At 52.0% G+C, this 21,010-nt stretch overlaps 1 protein-coding gene across 1 annotated transcript; it reads right to left on the reverse strand.

The window, feature by feature from the left end:
- Nucleotides 1-6,803: 6,803 nt before the first annotated feature.
- On the reverse strand, nucleotides 6,804-9,247 carry LOC125506623 (uncharacterized). Its single transcript, XM_048671412.2, has 4 exons — nucleotides 9,044-9,247; nucleotides 8,850-8,937; nucleotides 7,388-8,072; nucleotides 6,804-6,849 (listed from the first exon to the last, which is right to left on the reverse strand). The coding sequence occupies exons 1-4, from the start codon at nucleotides 9,245-9,247 to the stop codon at nucleotides 6,804-6,806; spliced, it is 1,023 nt and encodes a 340-aa protein (XP_048527369.2).
- Nucleotides 9,248-21,010: the final 11,763 nt, after the last annotated feature.

Raw genomic sequence — 21,010 nt, forward strand, 5'->3', positions numbered from 1 at the left:
TTTTTCGGGCTTGTTCCTTGGCTCGGGCAAGTTCCGCCCGAAGACTCTCCACGGCGGCTGCACCATCTGCGTCAAGCATACACGATGTAAGATACTGGCATAAAGCTCCTCTTACCAGGTGCTGCCCGAGGAATTACATACCTTGTGCCTCATCAAGCCGCTTGTTGACGAGCGCGATGTCGGCATCTGCCACGTCAAGTTGCCGCTTTAGCTCGGCAAATTCATCAGTCCGACTGGATTCCGGACACTTCGCCACCTATATACAAAGGCGACATTTTAGACCTGGGATTATGATCCTCTGCGCGCCGTCACTTTTGACAACGCACAGAGTCTCAGGGGCTACTATCTACACAGGGCGCATCTTATTTATGAGCAACTGTCAAAAAGTGTACATTATTTCACTTACCTCAAAACTTGTCAGTAAACTTCTGACGGCCTCGTGCAAACCGCTTTCCACGGACGAAATCCTTTCAATCACCGTGCCCATCAATGCACGGTGCTCCGCTGAGATAGAGGCTCGCCCTAGCAGATTCTTCAGCTCCTCCGACCGCGCACCGGGCGGTGCCGGACTCGTCCTATGGCCTCTTTCGAAAGTCGGACGCGGAGAACCTTGGGGGGCCATATGGATACCTTCCGCCCCTGCCGGATTCGGAGAAACCCTCCGCGACGACACCTCAGGGTCTCCCGCCTCGCTAGGCGATACGGCAGGGGGAGGCGTTCCACTCTCCATCATTTTCGGAAGAAGGTCCCCCGAAGACGACCTCTGCTGAGAAGGGCGGAGGTCCGAACTACAAGGTAAATTCTCTGTTACTTTTCTCAGATATAAAGCAAGGATTTCTCTCACCTTTCAAGAATAAAATCTTTCTCTACTTACGGCTCACTGGAGGGCTGATCCCCTTGAGGGCATAATTCGGCCGAGGTACCCCCCGGCGTGGGACCCTCTGACGAGGATTTTTTCCCCCGGTTTGAGGCCACGGTCTCCGGGTCGTCAGAGGCGGCCCTCTTCTTCCCCTGAGGAGAGGAATTGTCGGTTCCTCCCTTCGGAACAGCCTCCTTCGAGGAGACCGAAGTCTCCTTGTCCCCTCCCTTGCTTTTCTCCCAAGGCATAATCTTCAACATCCTGACCAGCACGGGATCCGGCCTGGTCTCGGGGAGGGGAGCCGGACACCTGATTAGCTTTGCTTTCGCTATCCACTCCTGTTTAAAAGGACAACTCTTTTTAGGGGCAAGTTTATGACAAGTATACGGATAGCGAGTCCGGGCACAAGGCTACTTACTTGAGTATCCGGGCGATTGCAGTTTAGACCTGCGTCCTCGGTCAAATCCGGACACATTGCTTGTGATCCGAAGAACAGTTTATACATCTCCGTGGGCGTAGCACCCATAAAATGCTGGAGAGCTCGCGGTCCCTCCGGATTAAACTCCCACAGACGAAGGGAGCGACGTTTGCCGGGCAGGGTTCGGCGGATCAGCATGACTTGCGTCACTTTGACCAAGCTGAGGTCTCTTTCTAAGAGATCCCTGATGCGGCCCTGCAACAAGGGCACGTCCTTAGATGGCCCCCAGTCTAGGCCTTTATTGGCCCACGACCCTAGCTGCTGTGGGGGACCTGAGCGAAAGGCAGGCAGCGCCACCCACTTGGTGCCCCTGGGAGCGGTGATATAGAACCACTCCCGTTGCCATAAGCCGAGCTCCTCTTGAAAAGAGCCCTCGGGCCATGGAGCATCAGCGTTCTTGCTTATAACAGCGCCTCCGCACTCTGCGTGTTGTCCCTTAATCATCTTCGGCTCTACTTTAAAGGTCTTGAGCCATAATCCGAAGTGAGGAGTAACACGGAGGAATGCTTCACACGCGACGATAAATGAGGAAATATGGAGGATGGACTCCGGAGCTAAGTCGTGGAATTCCAGCCCGTAATAGAACATCAGCCCCCTCACGAAGGGATCCATTGGGAAGCCTAACCCCCGAAGGAAGTGAGACACGAACACCACGCTCTCACCAGGCTGAGGACTGGGAATAGCCTGCCCTTGAGCGGGCAGCCTATGCGAAATTTTGCCGGTCAAGAACTTGTCCTCTCTCAACTTTAGCACAACCTCCTCCGTGACGGAGGAGGGTATCCATCGGCCTTGAAGGTCGGAACCGGACATTGTCGAAGGTCCGAAGCGCCTGAAATCTAGAGCCTAGGGTGTTGGAACTCGAGGCGACGGGCGAACTCGTTTGAGATTGAAAGAAAGGAGTAAGGCCTTGGTCTCTTTATAAGAGGTTGAATACCAAGAGCCCTCCCCGTAACCGTTTGGGACTCACCTTTAATCGAGAAAACATGCTAACGGGCACGATTGGGTTACGCACACCCGTATTGATGAGAATCCCGTAAATAAAGGGGACACGATCTCTTCTTTGACAAGACGTGCCAAGGAAACCGCCTCGCAAAATACGCTGAGGTGGGGAAGTAAAAATGATTCGAGTAAAGGACTTGACCGTAGCGTGATGTCATGCTACGGAATACGTCAGCAGATTAGATTTGTGTTAATATTATTCTCTCTATGGCAATATGTGGAAACTTATTTTGTAGAGCCGGACACTATCCTTAGTGTTTACGATCTTTTATGAAGAACTTGGAGGAGGAACCCGCCTTGCAATGTCGAAGACAATCTGCGTGTCGGACTCGTCGTCATTGAAGCCTGGTTCAGGGGCTACTGAGGGAGTCCTGGATTAGGGGGTGTTCGGATGGCCGGACTATACCTTCAGCCGGACTCCAGGACTATGAAGATACAAGATTGAAGACTTCGTCCCGTGTCCGGATGGGACTTTCCTTGGCGTGGAAGGCAAGCTTGGCGATGCGGATATTCAGATCTCCTACCATTGTAACCGACTTTGTGTAACCCTAACCCTCTCCGGTGTCTATATAAACCGGAGGGTTTTAGTCCGTAGGACAACCTCAACATACAACAATCATACCATAGGCTGGCTTCTAGGGTTTAGCCTCCTTGATCTCATGGTAGATCTACTCTTGTACTACCCATATCATCAATATTAGTCAAGCAGGACGTAGGGTTTTACCTCCATCAAGAGGGCCCGAACCTGGGTAAAACTTTGTGTCCCTTGTCTCCTGTTACCATCCGCCTAGACGCACAGTTCGGGACCCCCTACCCGAGATCCGCCGGTTTTGACACCAACAATGATCTCTATCGTCGAACAGTTGATGATGTTCTTTTAAAGTGCTTGGACGAGGACCAAGCGAGAGTTGCTATGGGAGAGGTCCATGAAGGTATTTGTGGCACTCATCAGTCGGCTCCCAAGATGAAATGGTTATTACGATGTGCTGGGTTTTATTGGCCGATGATGGTAAATGATTGCTTCCGGTATTTTATAGGATGTGAAACTTGTCAAAAGTTTGGTGATATTGAGCTGGCTCCCGCTGCTATGTTACATCCTATTATCAAGCCGTTACCGTTTAGAGGTTGGGGATTAGACTTTATTGGAGAGATTCATCCTTCTTCTTCAAAGGGGCATCGGTTCGTGTTGGTGGCAACTGATTATTTCACTAAATGGTCTGAAACAATACCACTCAAAAATATGATGCATACAGAGGTAATTCAATTCATAACTGAGCGTATTATTCATAGATTCGACATTCCTCAAATATTAACTACAGACCAAGGTTCATCCTTTATGTCACATCAAATTAGAGAATTTGCCGAATCATATAAGATAAAGTTGCTCAATTCCTCTCCATATTATGCCCAAGCCAATGGACAAGCTGAGTCTAGTAATAAAATATTGATCAAGCTCATCAAGAAGATGATTGAGAATAATCCAAGGAGATGGCATGAGCTATTGTCGGAAGCTTTGTGGGCACACAGAATCTCAAGGCATGGTGCTACAATGGTAACTCCATATGAGCTTGTATATGGTCAAGAGGTCGTTTTATCAGTGGAAGTGAATTTGAATGCTTTGAGAATAGCCAAACAAAATGATTTATCGGCGGTGGACTTTTATAACTTGATGATGGACAATATTGATGAGGTCGCCGATAAACGTCTGGCTGCTTTGAAGGCCATAGAGAGAGATAAGTTGAGGGTGGCTAAAGCTTACAATAAAAAGGTCAAGTTGAAGAGTTTTCAAGTTGGCGATCTCATGTGGAAAGTGATTCTACCAATTGGTTCGAAAGACAGAAAATCTGGGAAGTGGTCTCCAAGTTGGGAAGGTCCTTTTAAGATTACAAGAGTAGTTCCTGGAAACTCATATTTGGTGGAATCCGTACAAGGGACATTGTTACCTCGAGCTCTCAATGGAAAATATTTAAAAAAATACCATCCAAGTGTGCGGCAAGAAGCCTAGATAGGCAACGGCCGATATATAACTATCGCCCTTAGCATAAAGATGGCCGATACATGATTATCGCCCTAAGAAGAATAAATGACCGATAAATAACTATCGCCCTTAGGATAAATCATGGCCGATAAATAGTTATCGTCCTAAGAAATATAAATGGCCGATGGAGTGTTAACATCGTCCTTAGAATGAATACATTGCCAATTATTTTTTGGCGCGCAAGTTTTGCCGAAAAACAGGGGCATGTGTTGACACCAGATTTTGGCATTGTCAAAAATATCTATATCAATATAAAAGACCCAAAGGGGCGGATCCAAACCATCTCGACCGTCAAATCATGTTATCTAGCGGTTCAAATTGCTCCAACGTTGAGCACCAAACACGTTTAACGCTCTAATTACCCACCACTGCCATTGGTTATAAACACATTTTGACTCAACGCTATCCCATGAAATCTGCCATGTAATTAATATCCTACCATTTCCACAAAAAGTAATTGATATCTTACCAATTACCAACGTGCAACAGATATATCTTACCTAATATATGCAACTAATATCCTACCTAATACGTACATTATTATTAGTAAAATATAAAGACCCAAAAAGGCAGATCCAATTAATCTCGGCCATCAAATCATGTCAATTCGACGACCTAAACTGCTTCAATGTCGGGCGCTCAACACGTTTAGCGTGCAGTTAATTTCATGCCAAATATAGTGCTAATCACATAATTACACACAAATAATAGTCTACTCAATATCCGCATGCACTTAATATATTTTCAAATTAATGTGCATTGCACGTACATATTGACTAGTATTTAAGAAGGCCTCAAATAGAAAAGTGCTCAAAGTGATAAAGTTTCGTATCATCGAAAGGAGAAACTTTCATATTTGACCCATAGCCATCCAATCTCATCTCTAAGGCCGAAAATGTGTTCGAACTACTGAGATTTTGTATTTAGAACACTTTGCGGTTTATTACGCCCCCAAGACGGCCCCATATGGAAAACTTATTTACACGAATTGTCTTTTTCTCGACGAAACGATCGATTTTGATATAAAGATTGTCCCAATTTGAGGTCATATGAAAAAGTTAGAGCCCGCACAGCGCGACGCTCCAGTGGGCAAAATATGACGCCCGGAACGAGACACACATGTGGGTATGTCTGATGAGCTGCGTGAATAAGTAGCTGTTTTGCGCGAGCAATTTGGCCCTGAATATGGCCTCAAATTTAAAAATGTTCAACATGAAAGTTGTTCGCCTCGTCGAAACGAGTAAATATTCTTTTGGCCGCATTTTCATCAGAGGTCGTTTACTGCCACAAAATTGACCCGCAAGGTGCAGCCAGGTTGTAAACCGAACAGTTTTGGAAAGTTCGGATTTTGAGTTGGACTCAAACTAGGGTTTTGGACGTGAATTATAACTTTTTCTTGCACGGAAAGTCAAGCCGCCTCTTATATACATGAGGGGTGATGGCCGATTGAAACAACAACACACAATCGCAAAAACTCATCTACAAACTTTTGTCTCCTACCCTAGTTTTCTGCTTCTCGTTCATCGGTGTTCTTCGCTTCGGAGAGCTTCGATCTACGAAGTCCTAGGGGCGGGCGAACCGACATAGGGCAGCCCATCACCGCCGTGCGTCTAGACAGGGTCTCTCCCGGCCGCGTGGGGTGTCAGGTCTTCAAAAGTATTCGCCGGATTGTCTTGCGTATCGCGATTCCGGTGAGCCTCCTTCGGCGACGTGTCTGGCGTATCGCGCTCGACGCCGAGGGTACACGGTGACGTGTTCATGTGCGAACAGTCTGTGCTGCTTCTCAGGGCTAGACAAGTTTTGTCGTGTCGTTTCCTCTGTTTAGGCCGTGCCATGTGTTGTACCATCCCTTATAGTCACTCTTTCTTCTTCTATCAATGGAAAGATAAGCAAGCGTCGCGTATTCACAAAAAGGATTTGGGACAAAAATGAGTATTGATGTTCCGGTTTCTGTATTATTTTGCGGCAACTTCAAATTCTTTAGCAGAACAAGAATCAAATTTAGAAATGTTAAAAACGAACATAAGAAAGGAAAAGTTATATACATGAATACGTAGTAGAAAATGGATAAAAGCGCAAATATATGTCAGGAGAAGAAAAATCTCTTGTAGTACTATAAAAGAACATAACAAAACAAAACAAGACTACTCAGGTTGCTTGCAAATATTGTTGACAAAGGCTACAATCAAATAGTAACTAGACAGAGATCAATTGTCAATATTACAATGCCAGCCAGCATCACCATACATGTTTGTTTTTCTAGAAACGGGACTCACACCCCGGGTTAAACTGAGGCCTTACAAGTTCTAGGAACGGTAAAATGAGTTTGATACAAGGGTCAAGTAGTGACCGGACTGCGACACAGCGCAGGTAAGATAAAGTACGGCTAGAAGATACCATGATCACCATATGGATAAGATAACCTACGGCTAGAAGATACCATGACCACCATACGTCTCAGCAACCAAACGCAAACTGAAACATTTTCCACCAAGCAGACGTGTTGTTCCATACCTAGGTTAGGTAGGTGATGACAGTGCTGACTCAGGCATCAAGGTTTTGGATCCCAAATAGGCCAATTTTCTCGTGGGTGGGCGATATTCCTGGTAACCACGGTTACCGAGAAATACCGAATAAATTTCGGACGAAATTTAAAATTGAATTTTGAATTCAAACAATTTTAAATTAGATATAATAATATCTTGAACTGAAGTCATTGGGCTGTCATTTTTTCTCCCTTTTGGCTGTCTATTTTGAAAAATAACAAAAAGAACAAACAAAAATGCGGAAGGAGGACTCGACCCAGCTACCTCCCAAGGCGCATAACAGATGCTTACCACTACGCCAGAGCAAGACAGTTATCTCATATGAGAAACAAACTTCTTTATTAGACCTTGAGAATTCAAATTCAAATTATTCAAAAAATTCGGTATTTTTTGCTCGGTATAGGTATTTCTCGTGGGGCGGCGAGAAACGCGGTAACCGCCCGGTATCCGTTTTTCTCGGGCGGTACCCAAAACCATGGGCATCATTAGGAAGCATCCAGGTTGGGATCTCAATACGAAATCCATACAAGTATGGACCCAAATCCTGCGCCAATAGGTACACATCCCCACCATAACCTCCTTGTGCAGCAGACCTGTGAGCTGTAGACCCATTTGAGTTCCTTGCCTTAAAAAGAAGGCTGGGAACCACCTCACTCTGCCGGGTTATGTTATTTGGGAGCACCACTTGTCGTGCTACGCTTCCGATCAGCAACACAGCATGATTACCGGGAAATTCAGCAGGAGGCCCCATGTACAAGTGTCCATCCGCTGCCATTCTGAACCAGCGACCAATCTCCATGGTGGCTAATAACGGATAGCCATTAGCGATCAGGCGCACTAGATAGTCCATACTAGTCTGCCTAGTTGTCAGTCGAAACCAGGATTGCAGTCTCAGCGCCCTTGTGATTGTTCTCATTGGAGACACATACTCAACTCCGAACGCCTGGGCAACCCTCAGCAACTGTTCGTATCTGCGATATCCTCTCCATTCCCGCTCTCTTTCATGCCCAACACCATCCGGATAGAAGCGGTGGTAGTCTCTTAATAGGCTTGTACCATTGAGTGGCTGTAACACAGGCACGCCGCGGAGGGCCCCTTCGATTTTAAGTGCAGCATCCATGCCGGCCAAGACTGCATGTGCTGTGCAGTTCCCTGCAAAAAGCGAAAACATTAACAACAAAGTACGAGGAACCATACACATTATATGCAGTATAAATAGGTGTGTTATTAGTATGCACGAACCCTCCTCTTAAGTATGACAAATATATTAATTTTACTTGATTGTTTGTTTGAATAGTTTGTCCATATGCCCCTAGCACTCCTAACAGTGCAAGTGTACATGTGCTCAACTTTGTGATAGTACTTAACAAAAAATTGATTGCTCGATTACTTCTTAGATTGATTTATTACATGGTTCATATATACTCCACAATAATGTATATATCATGTGTGTTCCCAAGGATGAACACAAATTTTCTATATGACGTATACAATTCTTTTTGGGGATATAAGTATTTTTTTTATTTCATGCCCCTAAAAAGGACCTCTCTCTCTCTAAAACGTAATATATACTCCACAAAAGAGTATATTCCCTCACGCAAAAAAGTGGTATATTATCTAAAAAAGTAGCTGCTTGTGCAAAAAGAAACAGTATATACTCATTTGAAAACAAAGCACCACTGCTATACACCCCTCAGTATTATCTATGCACCACTGCTCCCCTAAAATATGGGAGATTGTTGCGTCTTGCGTGTATGCATCATACGGAGTAGAAAAAAAATGCACGAATATTGGTTTAGCCTTGTGGAATTAATTAACATGGAAACCCTTTAAACAGCAACCGACTGAGAAGGGCGTGGAAGTACATACTGCTAGGCCGCTAGGAGTACAAAAGAGTATATAGTAGAGGTGTCAAGAGTTTAGACTTACGGTTATCGCCTTGACTTCTAATCAGAAAATTGGTCCTGACGGTATTCATTATGCAGTCAGTAATGCTCAATTCAACTGTCCCAGGGCACTGCAAAAAATAAATTTAGATGTACAGTCAAACAAAAATAAATACCCGCAAAAAAGCAATTCAGATTAAATTAGATGTAAAAGGTTAAGGGAAGAAATAGTAGGACCTTAGCATTGCACTTATCGGGATTAGTACACTCGAAAGCTGGAACCCTATAGAGTAGGTTGTCTATGGGGTTGTTTACTTGATAACAACGCGGACAAAGCCAACCCTCAGCACTGAATTTATCCCTTATTAGTAGTGCGCGTTGGTCGAGATCCTCAACTGTTGGAGCAGCAACCCGATTAAACGCTGGTGCTGTTGGGTCCATGCTGTAATAACGAGAAAAGGATACATTAGTTTCGTTCCAGGATCGACGTTGCTGGATAAGTAAAACACAGGAAGAAGAAGAACAAGAAGAGAGAGAGAGAGAGAGAGAGAGAGAGAGAGAGAGAGCTAGCATGCCGCCGATCTACGTTGCTCCTCGATTCGTTCCAGGATCTACGATGCTGGACAAGTAAAACACAGGAAGAAGAAGAACAAGAAGAGAGAGAGAGAGAGAGAGAGAGAGAGAGAGAGAGAGAGAGAGAGAGAGAGACAGAGACAGAGCTAGCATGCCGTCGATCTACGTTGCTCCTGGATTTGTTCCAGGATCTACGTTGGTGAACAAGTAAAACGCAGCAGCGAGAAGAAGAAGTAAACATAAAATCAACGGGAGGAAGAACAAGATCATCAGCGACACCTGGTGAGGATCCTTGGGTTGGGGAGGTGGATGGAGAAGAACTAGCGTCCGGGAGAGAAGGGAAGAACGAGCGTCCGGGGGAGGGAGAATGGTTTGTTGCGTACTTGATGAGATGAGACGCTGCGCTAGTACTTGAGGTGGGAGGAAGGGGAGCGGGGATGCATGGAATAAATGCTGGCTAGTTGGGCGCTGGTAGGTTCTGTCACTACCAGAATTTAGGCAGTTGCCGACGGGCATATCTATGCCAACGGCCCCCGTCGGCATATATGGGCTTACCCCGACGGCCCAACTAAAGCCGTCGGCGTAGAAAGGCCGTCGGCGTATAACCATCTATGCCGACGGGGGCCATCCGCATAGATAAGCCGTCGGCGTTTCTCCGAATATACCGACGCGGGACGTCGGCATAGAGCAGGCCGTCGGCATATCACGTGGCCCGTCTACCCGTGCGGCGACGGCAGTTTGACGGCGTCAGGCTACGCCGATGGGCTAACGGTGGCCGTCGGCATAGCTACGCCGACGGCCTGGCCGTCGGCATATCTACGCCGACGTCATCGATCCGCCACGCCGCCACGTCATCGATCCGCGTCGTTCGCCGGTCCCGTGGGGTGGCATTTCTATGCCGACGGCTAGGCCGTCGGCATAGGCCTGGCCCACGTTTTTGCCACGTCATTGATCCCCGCCCTACGCCATGTCATCGATCCAGGGCTCTACCGTTCCGTCACCGTAGCTATGCCGACGGCTAGGCCGTAGGCATAGATTTCTAATAATATTTTTATATTTTTTGTATTTTCTCTTATTATTTTTTATTTTTTTCCAATACTAATTTCATTAACTTAGATGTACAGAAAACATATATCGATTGCCCCCCACACGGGCCTTCTTCCATCGTGTCACGGAGAGGTTAGACGGGACGGGCCGGGTACCTGTGGGGGGTAGCAATGCCGCCAGGTGTTGCGGTGGGCCCTCCTACGGTTGTGGAAACATTGGCAGGCGCAGGCACGCGGCTCCGGGGTGTGCCCCCTCCCCCCTCACGGGGGTCGATGCCGCCGTGCCCCTGGGGGGGAATGGCCACATCGGGCCGACGCAGAGGGAATCTTGGGGTGGGTTGTGCCGGGACTGTGTTGGGGGGTGTACCTATGGCTGGGCTATGACAACAAGGTGAAAAGGTCCACCGGTCAAACTACGTCCAGCGAAAGTCAAAGGGATAGACCCGGCGGTCGTCTGTGTCAGGATTAGACGGGACGGGGTACCTGGGGGGTAGCAATGCCGCCAGGTGTTACGGTGGCCCTCCTACGGTTATATAAGCATGGTGGCAGGCGTAGGCACCCGGCACGCGGCTTGTATGAGGTCCCGGTGCGACGCTCCGGTGGCATTGCTACCCCCGTAGGGCCCCCGTCCCGCCAAACCCTGTAGCGTTTGACCACGGGATCAACCCCTTTGACTTTGCACGGACAGGCTTTGAGCAGTAGACGTATCCACCCGGTTGTCTAAGGTCAGCCCAGATGTTGCACCAAAGTGTTCCTATAGGCTGACCTATCGCAACCAGGTGGAAGAGTCCACCGGTCAAAACCCGTCCGACGAAAGTCAAAGGGCTAGATCTACTAGTCAACTAGGATTCGCGGTGGCCTTCGGGGTATAGCTATACCACCGAAACATCGCACGGGTCCCGATGCATGTGTGAAAGTGTTCTGGCATGTGTAGACGCCCGTCTTGGGGCTTCGTGGTGTGGCCCCCCTCCACGGAAGGCAGAGCAGCCGTCACTTAGAGGGGGGATGGTGCGGGTGCGGTGGAACCGGAGGGAATCTAGTGTTGGGTTTGGTCCAGACCGTGTTCGGGGATGTTGCTATGGGCTGACTTATCGCAACCAGGTGGAAGAGTCCACCGGTCAAAGCCCGTCCGGCGAAAGTCAAAGGGCTAGATCTATTGGTCAACTGGGATTCGCGGTGGCCTTCGGGTGTAGCTATGCCACCGGAACATCGCACGGGTCCCGATGCATGTGTGAAAGTGTTCTGGCATGCGTAAACGCCCGTCTTGGGGCTCCGTGGTGTGGCCCCCCTCCACGGAAGGCAGAGCAACTGTCACTTAGAGGGGGGATGGTGCGGGTGCGATGGAACCGGAGGGAATCTAGTGTTGGGTTGGGTCCAAACCGTGTTCGGGGATGTTGCTATGGGCTGACCTATCACAACCAGGTGGAAGAGTCCACCGGTCAAAGCCCGTACGGTGAAAGTCAAAGGGCTAGATCTACTGGTCAACTGGGATTCGGGGTGGCCTTCGGGGTGTAGCTATGCCACCGAAACATCGCATGGGTCGCGATGCATATGTGAAAGTGTTCTGGCATGCGTAGACACCCGTCTTGGGGCTCCGTGGTGTGGCCCCCCTCCACAGAAGGTAGAGCAGCCGTCAGTTAGAGGGGGGGATGGTGCGGGTGCGGTGGAACCGGAGGGAATCTAGTGTTGGGTTGGGTCCAGACTGTGTTCGGGGATGTTCCTATGGGCTGACCTATCGCAACCAGGTGGAAGAGTCCACCAGTCAAAGCCCGTCCGACGAAAGTCAAAGGGCTAGATCTACTGGTCAACTGGGATTCGGGGTGGCCTTCGGGGTATAGCTATGCCACTGAAACATCGCACGGGTCCCGATGCATGTGTGAAAGTGTTCTGGCATGTGTAGACGCCTATCTTGGGGCTCCGTGGTGTGGCCCCCCTCCACGGAAGGCAGAGCAGCCGTCACTAAGAGGAGGGATGGTGCGGGTGCGGTGGAACCGGAGGGAATCTAGTGTTGGGTTGGGTCCAGACCGTGTTCGGGAATGTTCCTATGGGCTGACTTATCGCAACCAGGTGGAAGAGTCCACGGGTCAAAGCCCGTCCGGCGAAAGTCAAAGGGCTAGATCTACTGGTCAACTGGGATTCGGGGTGGCCTTCGGGGTATAGCTATGCCACCGAAACATCGCACGGGTCCCGATGCATGTGTGAAAGTGTTCTGGCATGCGTAGACGCCCGTCTTGGGGCTCCGTGGTGTGGCCTCCCTCCACGGAAGGCAGAGCCGCCGTCACTTAGAGGGGGGATGGTGCGGGTGCGGTCGAACCGGAGGGAATCTAGTGTTGGGTTGGGTCCAGACCGTGTTCGGGGATGTTTCTATGGGCTGACCTATCGCAACCAGGTGGAAGAGTCCACCGGTCAAATCCCGTCCGACGAAAGTCAAAGGGGTAGATCTACTAGTCAACTGGGATTCACGGTGGCCTTCGGGGTGTAGCTATGCCACCGAAACATCACACGGGTCCCGATGCATGTGTGGAAGTGTTCTGGCATGCGTAGACGCCCGTCTTGGGGCTCCATGGTGTGGCCCCCCTCCACGGAAGGCAGAGCCGCCGTCACTTGGAGGGGGGATGGTGCGGGTGCGGTTGAACCGGAGGGAATCTAGTGCTGGGTTGGGTCCAAACCGTGTTCGGGGATGTTGCTATGGGCTGTCCTATCGCAACCAGGCGGAAGAGTCCACCGGTCAAAGCCCGTCCGACGAAAGTCAAAGGGCTAGATCTACTGGTCAACTGGGATTCGGGGTGGCCTTCGGGGTATAGCTATGCCACCGAAACATCGCACGGGTCCTGATGCATGTGTGAAAGTGTTCTGGCATGTGTAGACGCCCGTCTTGGGGCTCCGTGGTGTGGCCCCCCTCCACGGAAGGCAGAGCCGCCGTCACTTAGAGGGGGGATGGTGCGGGTGCGGTGGAACCGGAGGGAATCTAGTGTTGGGTTTGGTCCAGACCGTGTTCGGGAATGTTCCTATGGGCTGACTTATCGCAACCAGGTGGAAGAGTCCACCGGTCAAAGCCCATCCGGCGAAAGTCATAGGGCTAGATCTACTGGTCAACTGGGATTCGCGGTGGCCTTTGGGGTATAGCTATGCCACCGAAACATCGCACGGGTCCCGATGCATGTGTGAAAGTGTTCTGGCATGCGTAGACGCCCATCTTGGGGCTCCGTGGTGTGGCCCCCCTCCGCGGAAGGCAGAGCCGCCATCACTTGGAGGGGGGATGGTGCGGGTGCGGTGGAACCGGAGGGAAACTAGTGTTGGGTTGGGTCCAAACCATGTTCGGGGATGTTCCTATGGGCTGACCTATCGCAACCAGGTGGAAGAGTCCACCGGTCAAATCCCGTCCGACGAAAGTCAAAGGGCTAGATCTACTGGTCAACTGGGATTCGCGGTGGCCTTCGGGGTGTAGCTATGCCACCGAAACATCGCACGGGTCCCGATGCATGTGTGGAAGTGTTCTGGCATGCGTAGACGCCCGTCTTGGGGCTCCATGGTGTGGCCCCCCTCCACAGAAGGTAGAGCAGCCGTCAGTTAGAGGGGGGGATGGTGCGGGTGCGGTGGAACCGGAGGGAATCTAGTGTTGGGTTGGGTCCAGACTGTGTTCGGGGATGTTCCTATGGGCTGACCTATCGCAACCAGGTGGAAGAGTCCACCAGTCAAAGCCCGTCCGACGAAAGTCAAAGGGCTAGATCTACTGGTCAACTGGGATTCGGGGTGGCCTTCGGGGTATAGCTATGCCACTGAAACATCGCACGGGTCCCGATGCATGTGTGAAAGTGTTCTGGCATGTGTAGACGCCCGTCTTGGGGCTCCGTGGTGTGGCCCCCCTCCACGGAAGGCAGAGCAGCCCTCACTTAGAGGGGGGATGGTGCGGGTGCGGTGAACCGGAGGGAATCTAGTGTTGGGTTGGGTCCAGACCGTGTTCGGGAATGTTCCTATGGGCTGACTTATCGCAACCAGGTGGAAGAGTCCACCGGTCAAAGCCCGTCCGGCGAAAGTCAAAGGGCTAGATCTACTGGTCAACTGGGATTCGGGGTGGCCTTCGGGGTATAGCTATGCCACCGAAACATCGCACGGGTCCCGATGCATGTGTGAAAGTGTTCTGGCATGTGTAGACGCCCGTCTTGGGGCTCCGTGGTGTGGCCTCCCTCCACGGAAGGCAGAGCAGCCGTCACTTAGAGGGGGGATGGTGCGGGTGCGGTCGAACCGGAGGGAATCTAGTGTTGGGTTGGGTCCAGACCGTGTTCGGGGATGTTTCTATGGGCTGACCTATCGCAACCAGGTGGAAGAGTCCACCGGTCAAATCCCGCCCGACGAAAGTCAAAAGGGCTAGATCTACTGGTCAACTGGGATTCACGGTGGCCTTCGGGGTGTAGCTATGCCACCGAAACATCACACGGGTCCCGATGCATGTGTGGAAGTGTTCTGGCATGCGTAGACGCCCGTCTTGGGGCTCCATGGTGTGGCCCCCTCCACGGAAGGCAGAGCCGCCGTCACTTGGAGGGGGGATGGTGCGGGTGCGGTGGAACCGGAGGGAATCTGGTGTTGGGTTGGGTCCAAACCGTGTTCGGGGATGTTGCTATGGGCTAACCTATCGCAACTAGGCGGAAGAGTCCACCGGTCAAAGCCCGCCCGGCGAAAGTCAAAGGGCTAGATCTACTCGTCAACTAGGATTCGGGGTGGCCTTCGGGGTGTAGCTATGCCACCGAAACATCGCACGGGTCCCGATGCATGTGTGAAAGTGTTCTGGCATGCGTAGACACCCATCGTGGGGCTCCGTGGTGTGGCCCCCCTCCACGGAAGGCAGAGCCGCCGTCACTTGGAGGGGGGATGGTGCGGGTGCGGTGGAACCGGAGGGAATCTAGTGTTGGGTTTGGTCCAGACCGTGTTCGGGGATGTTGCTATGGGCTGACTTATCGCAACCAGGTGGAAGAGTCCACCGGTCAAAGCCCGTCCGGCGAAAGTCAAAGGGCTAGATCTATTGGTCAACTGGGATTCGCGGTGGCCTTCGGGTGTAGCTATGCCACCGGAACATCGCACGGGTCCCGATGCATGTGTGAAAGTGTTCTGGCATGCGTAAACGCCCGTCTTGGGGCTCCGTGGTGTGGCCCCCCTCCACGGAAGGCAGAGCAACTGTCACTTAGAGGGGGGGATGGTGCGGGTGCGATGGAACCGGAGGGAATCTAGTGTTGGTTTGGGTCCAAACCGTGTTCGGGGATGTTGCTATGGGCTGACCTATCACAACCAGGTGGAAGAGTCCACCGGTCAAAGCCCGTACGGTGAAAGTCAAAGGGCTAGATCTACTGGTCAACTGGGATTCGGGGTGGCCTTCGGGGTGTAGCTATGCCACCGAAACATCGCATGGGTCGCGATGCATGTGTGAAAGTGTTCTGGCATGCGTAGACGCCCGTCTTGGGGCTCCATGGTGTGGCCCCCCTCCACGGAAGGCAGAGCAGCCGTCACTTAGAGGGGGGATGGTGCGGGTGCGGTGGAACCGGAGGGAATCTAGTGTTGGGTTGGGTCCAGACCGTGTTCGGGAATGTTCCTATGGGCTGACTTATCGCAACCAGGTGGAAGAGTCCACCGGTCAAAGCCCATCCGGCGAAAGTCATAGGGCTAGATCTACTGGTCAACTGGGATTCGCGGTGGCCTTTGGGGTATAGCTATGCCACCGAAACATCGCACGGGTCCCGATGCATGTGTGAAAGTGTTCTGGCATGCGTAGACGCCCGTCTTGGGGCTCCGTGGTGTGGCCCCCCTCCGCGGAAGGCAGAGCCGCCATCACTTGGAGGGGGGATGGTGCGGGTGCGGTGGAACCGGAGGGAAACTAGTGTTGGGTTGGGTCCAAACCATGTTCGGGGATGTTCCTATGGGCTGACCTATCGCAACCAGGTGGAAGAGTCCACCGGTCAAATCCCGTCCGACGAAAGTCAAAGGGCTAGATCTACTCGTCAACTGGGATTCGCGGTGGCCTTCGGGGTGTAGCTATGCCACCGAAACATCACACGGGTCCCGATGCATGTGTGGAAGTGTTCTGGCATGCGTAGACGCCCGTCTTGGGGCTCCATGGTGTGGCCCCCCTCCACGGAAGGCAGAGCCGTCGTCACTTGGAGGGGAGATGGTGCGGGTGCAGTTGAACCGGAGGGAATCTAGTGTTGGGTTGGGTCCAAACCGTGTTCGGGGATGTTGCTATGGGCTGTCCTATCACAACCACGCGGAAGAGTCCACCGGTCAAAGCCCGCCCGGCTAAAGTCAAAGGGCTAGATCTACTCGTCAACTAGGATTCAGGGTGGCCTTCGGGGTGTAGCTATGCCACCGAAACATCGCACGGGTCCCGATGCATGTGTGAAAGTGTTCTGGCATGCGTAAACGCCCGTCTTGGGGCTCCGTGGTGTGGCCCCCCTCCACGGAAGGCAGAGCAACTGTCACTTAGAGGGGGGGATGGTGCGGGTGCGATGGAACCGGAGGGAATCTAGTGTTGGGTTGGGTCCAAACCGTGTTCGGGGATGTTCCTATGGGCTGACCTATTGCAACCAGGTGGAAGAGTCCACCGGTCAAAGCCCGTCCGACGGAAGTCAAAGGGCTAGATCTACTGGTCAACTGGGATTCGGGGTGGCCTTCGGGGTATAGCTATGCCACCGAAATATCGCACGGGTCCCGATGCATGTGTGGAAGTGTTCTGGCATGTGTAGACGCCCGTCTTGGGGCTCCGTGGTGTGGCCCCCATCCACGGAAGGCAGAGCAGCCCTCACTTAGAGGGGGGATGGTGCGGGTGCGGTGGAACCGGAGGGAATCTAGTGTTGGGTTGGGTCCAGACCGTGTTCGGGAATGTTCCTATGGGCTGACTTATCGCAACCAGGTGGAAGAGTCCACCGGTCAAAGCCCGTCCGGCGAAAGTCAAAGGGCTAGATCTACTGGTCAACTGGGATTCGCGGTGGCCTTTGGGGTATAGCTATGCCACCAAAACATCGCACAGGTCCCGATGCATGTGTGAAAGTGTTCTGGCATGCGTAGACGCCCGTCTTGGGGCTCCATGGTGTGGCCCCCTCCACGGAAGGCAGAGCCGCCGTCACTTGGAGGGGGGATGGTGCGGGTGCGGTGGAACCGGAGGGAATCTGGTGTTGGGTTGGGTCCAAACCGTGTTCGGGGATGTTCCTATGGGCTGACCTATCGCAACCAGGTGGAAGAGTCCACCGGTCAAAGCCCGTCCGACGAAAGTCAAAGGGCTAGATCTACTGGTCAACTGGGATTCGCGGTGGCCTTCGGGGTGTAGCTATGCCACCGAAACATCGCACGGGTCCCGATGCATGTGTGAAAGTGTTCTGGCATGCGTAGACGCCCGTCTTGGGGCTCCATGGTGTGGCCCCCTCCACGGAAGGCAGAGCCGCCGTCACTTGGAGGGGGGATGGTGCGGGTGCGGTGGAACCGGAGGGAATCTAGTGTTGGGTTGGGTCCAAACCGTGTTCGGGGATGTTGCTATGGGCTGACCTATCGCAACTAGGCGGAAGAGTCCACCGGTCAAAGCCCGCCCGGCGAAAGTCAAAGGGCTAGATCTACTCATCAACTAGGATTCGGGGTGGCCTTCGGGGTGTAGCTATGCCACCGAAACATCGCACGGGTCCCGATGCATGTGTGAAAGTGTTCTGGCATGCGTAGACGCCCGTCTTGGGGCTCCATGGTGTGGCCCCCTCCACGGAAGGCAGAGTCGCCGTCACTTCGAGGGGGGATGGTGCGGGTGCGGTGGAACCTGATGGTGTGGTGGCATGTCCGAAGAGGCGGGACGCGTGTCCGGGGTGTGCCCCCCTCACGGACGGCACCGCCGCCGGCGACCCCACGCGTCCGTTTCCCCCCTCCAGGTGCGGGGTACCGGGTCCCATACAGACGGTAAACTAAGAATCTAAAAATGTAATAATTGAATTAGTGAACTATTTAAACCGGTCTAATTGCTTTTCCCTCGGCGAGGTGGGACTACTTTTTGAAAAAAAGTAGTTGCCATCTATGCCTACGGCATAGCCGTCGGCATAGGCCTCCTCCCTATGCCGACGGCCTGGCCGTCGGCATAGAGCCACCCTTATCCACTCGATGGCCCTCTCGCTGTCAGGTGGGACCACTCCTATGCCGACGGCCTGGCCGTCGGCATAGGGCCACTTTATCCTCGTCACTCGGGCCCTCCTCCACTCGTTTGTCTCCTCGCACCCCGATCCAACTCCCTCTTCCCGTCGACACCCAACCGCCGCCGCCACCCTCTCCACGCCGTCGACGCCCCCCTAGCCGCTCGCCCCGCCACCGGCCGCCGCCATCTCCACCCACCCGCGCCGCGCCGCCGCTCCGCCCTACCCGCCCCGTCCTCACCCACCCACCCGCGCCGCGCCTCCGCTCCACCCACCCGCCCCGATCTCGTCCCCGCCCCGGCCGCCGCTCCACCCACCCGCCTCGACCTCGTCCCCGCCCCGGCCGACGCCCCGCCCCGCCCGGACCTCGTCTCTGCCCCGGCCGACGCCCCGCCCCGCCCTCGTCTCCGCCCTAGCCGACGCCCCTCCCCGCCCCGAGTTCGTCCCCGCCCCGACCTCGTCTCCGCCCCGGCCGACGCCCCCGCCCCGGCTCGACCTCGTCCCCGCCCTGGCCGCCGCCCCGCCCCGACCTCGTCCCCGCCCAACGCAGCCACCCCGCCGCCGCCTCGACCTCCTCTCCGTTAGGTCCGGCTCCCTCCCCAGAATTTTTTTTGTTTTTTCATGATTTTGCAGAGGATAAGAGGGCTAAATGTGATAGTTAGACACATAGATGGTAGTTAGATAGATAACTTGTTCATACGGATTTGTTTTGAGATGATGATGATGATTGTTAGATGAGAAGTGATAATGATGATTTTTATGCTTCGATGATTTTGAGATGGTGATGATGATAGATGATAGATGATTGGTAGATGATGATGATGATAGATGATAGATGATTGGTAGATGATGATGTTGATGATAGATGATGGTGTTTTTTATGCTTCGATAATTTTTAGATGATGATGATGTTTTTTATGATTCGATGATTGTTAGACGATGATGATGATATTGTGATGTTCTATGAGTTGTGATGTTCTAATTTTTTGTCGCGATGGAATTTGCAGGCTTTGTGGTGTCGCATTTCATCGGAGTGACCGTTGTACGACGCGTTGGTCCTCCTGAGCATCCCTCTATTGTTCGACTACTTCCTCTACAGCCGAGGGTGAGCTACAAGTCCATCCCCTCCATTTTTTCATATCACTAGATTTCATTCTCAAGTCAACTGACGTAACCTAGGCGTCTCCCGTCCGAAAGGGTTGCATGGACAAATATGCATTCAATTGCATATTTATCACCGCAGCTCTTTCGGATTGTCCAGCGTTTTCCACGGACAACCCGAGGATGTGTAGATTGGGTATGTTCTCCATGTTCTACCCCGTTCCGAGACAGGATTTCAGCGGCGCCTCCCCATTGTTCTTCGGAGCACATTCTCTCGGCTATTTGCCGAGATGTGTATCTGGAGAACAGCGGGGAGGTGCTGCCGAAATTTTGTCTCGGAACGGGGTAGAATGGAGAACGTACTCAATCTACACATCCTCGGGTGGGATTAGGACCCATCTTTACCTATTAGAGATGTAGGTGGATTAAACGCGGTAGAAACTGAAAATTTGATGCCATTAATATAAGTGAATCCTTAATTATGTTGTGTGGGTTGCAAAAAAGCAAAGGATGGCAGATAATCAGTGGATGTACAGTGGTTTTATCCATCGGAATCGAGTAACATCAGAGTGGATCGCGAAAACCGATGTGTATTTGAAGGAGATATTCCATCGTCCAATGAGAATTATCCCACCATGCCCCTGTGCGAGATGTGCCAGACATCACCGTAGAAATCAGACGGACATGAGTGAGCACCTTCGCACGCACGGATATATGCCAAACTTTGACATGCCGCCGATAAACATAGCCGAGCAGGACCGTGGTAGAGAGGAGGTGATGTGACAACGCATCGATGGATATGAGGACGACGGGGTCAGGGACATGCTAGATGATGTCATTGTTGCAGAAACGGCAAATGCGACACCTTCAAAGAATGAACCGGAGGAGCCAGAGGCAACCGCAAAGGCCTTCTTGGAGGTCTTGGCCTCGTCGAAGAAACCTCTTTATGCGGGTGCGAAAATATCTCAGCTGGATGCCATCTCGCAACTGATTGCAGTCAAGGCTGAGTACGGCTGTAGCCAGAAATGCTTCGAAGCATTCCTGGGAGTATGGGCTAATAGCCTCCCTGAGGGTCATGAACTGCCGAAAAGCATGTACGATACAAAGAAAATCATGAAGGCACTCTCTATGGATTATGAGAAAATAGATGTTTGCCCGAAGAATTTCCTTTTGTTTAGGCACGAGTATGCGGATGACAAGTACTGTAGGAAGTGCGGTTCGTCTCGGTACATTGAGGTGGTCGGTGAGGATGGTGAGAAAAAGCAGCTAACCATCCCCGTTAAGGTTCTTCGGTATCTTGATTTTATAAAAAGACTGCAGCGCCTTTTCATCAC

The sequence above is a fragment of the Triticum urartu genome, chromosome 5A (genome assembly GCF_056163025.1).
Source record: "Triticum urartu cultivar PI428250 chromosome 5A, HENAU_Tu73, whole genome shotgun sequence".
Classification (NCBI taxonomy): Eukaryota; Viridiplantae; Streptophyta; class Magnoliopsida; order Poales; family Poaceae; genus Triticum; species Triticum urartu.

Excerpts from the sequence above, each read along its gene's own strand:
- LOC125506623 (XM_048671412.2), bottom strand. The coding sequence starts at position 9,247 with ATGGACCCAACAGCACCAGCGTTTAATCGGGTTGCTGCTCCAACAGTT. Across the intron at positions 8,938-9,043 it reads CCGATAAGTGCAATGCTAAG|TGCCCTGGGACAGTTGAATT; the intron begins GTCCTACTATTT and ends TATTTTTTGCAG. Across the intron at positions 6,850-7,387 it reads AATGATGCCCATGGTTTTGG|TTTGCGTTTGGTTGCTGAGA; the intron begins GTACCGCCCGAG and ends AAAATGTTTCAG.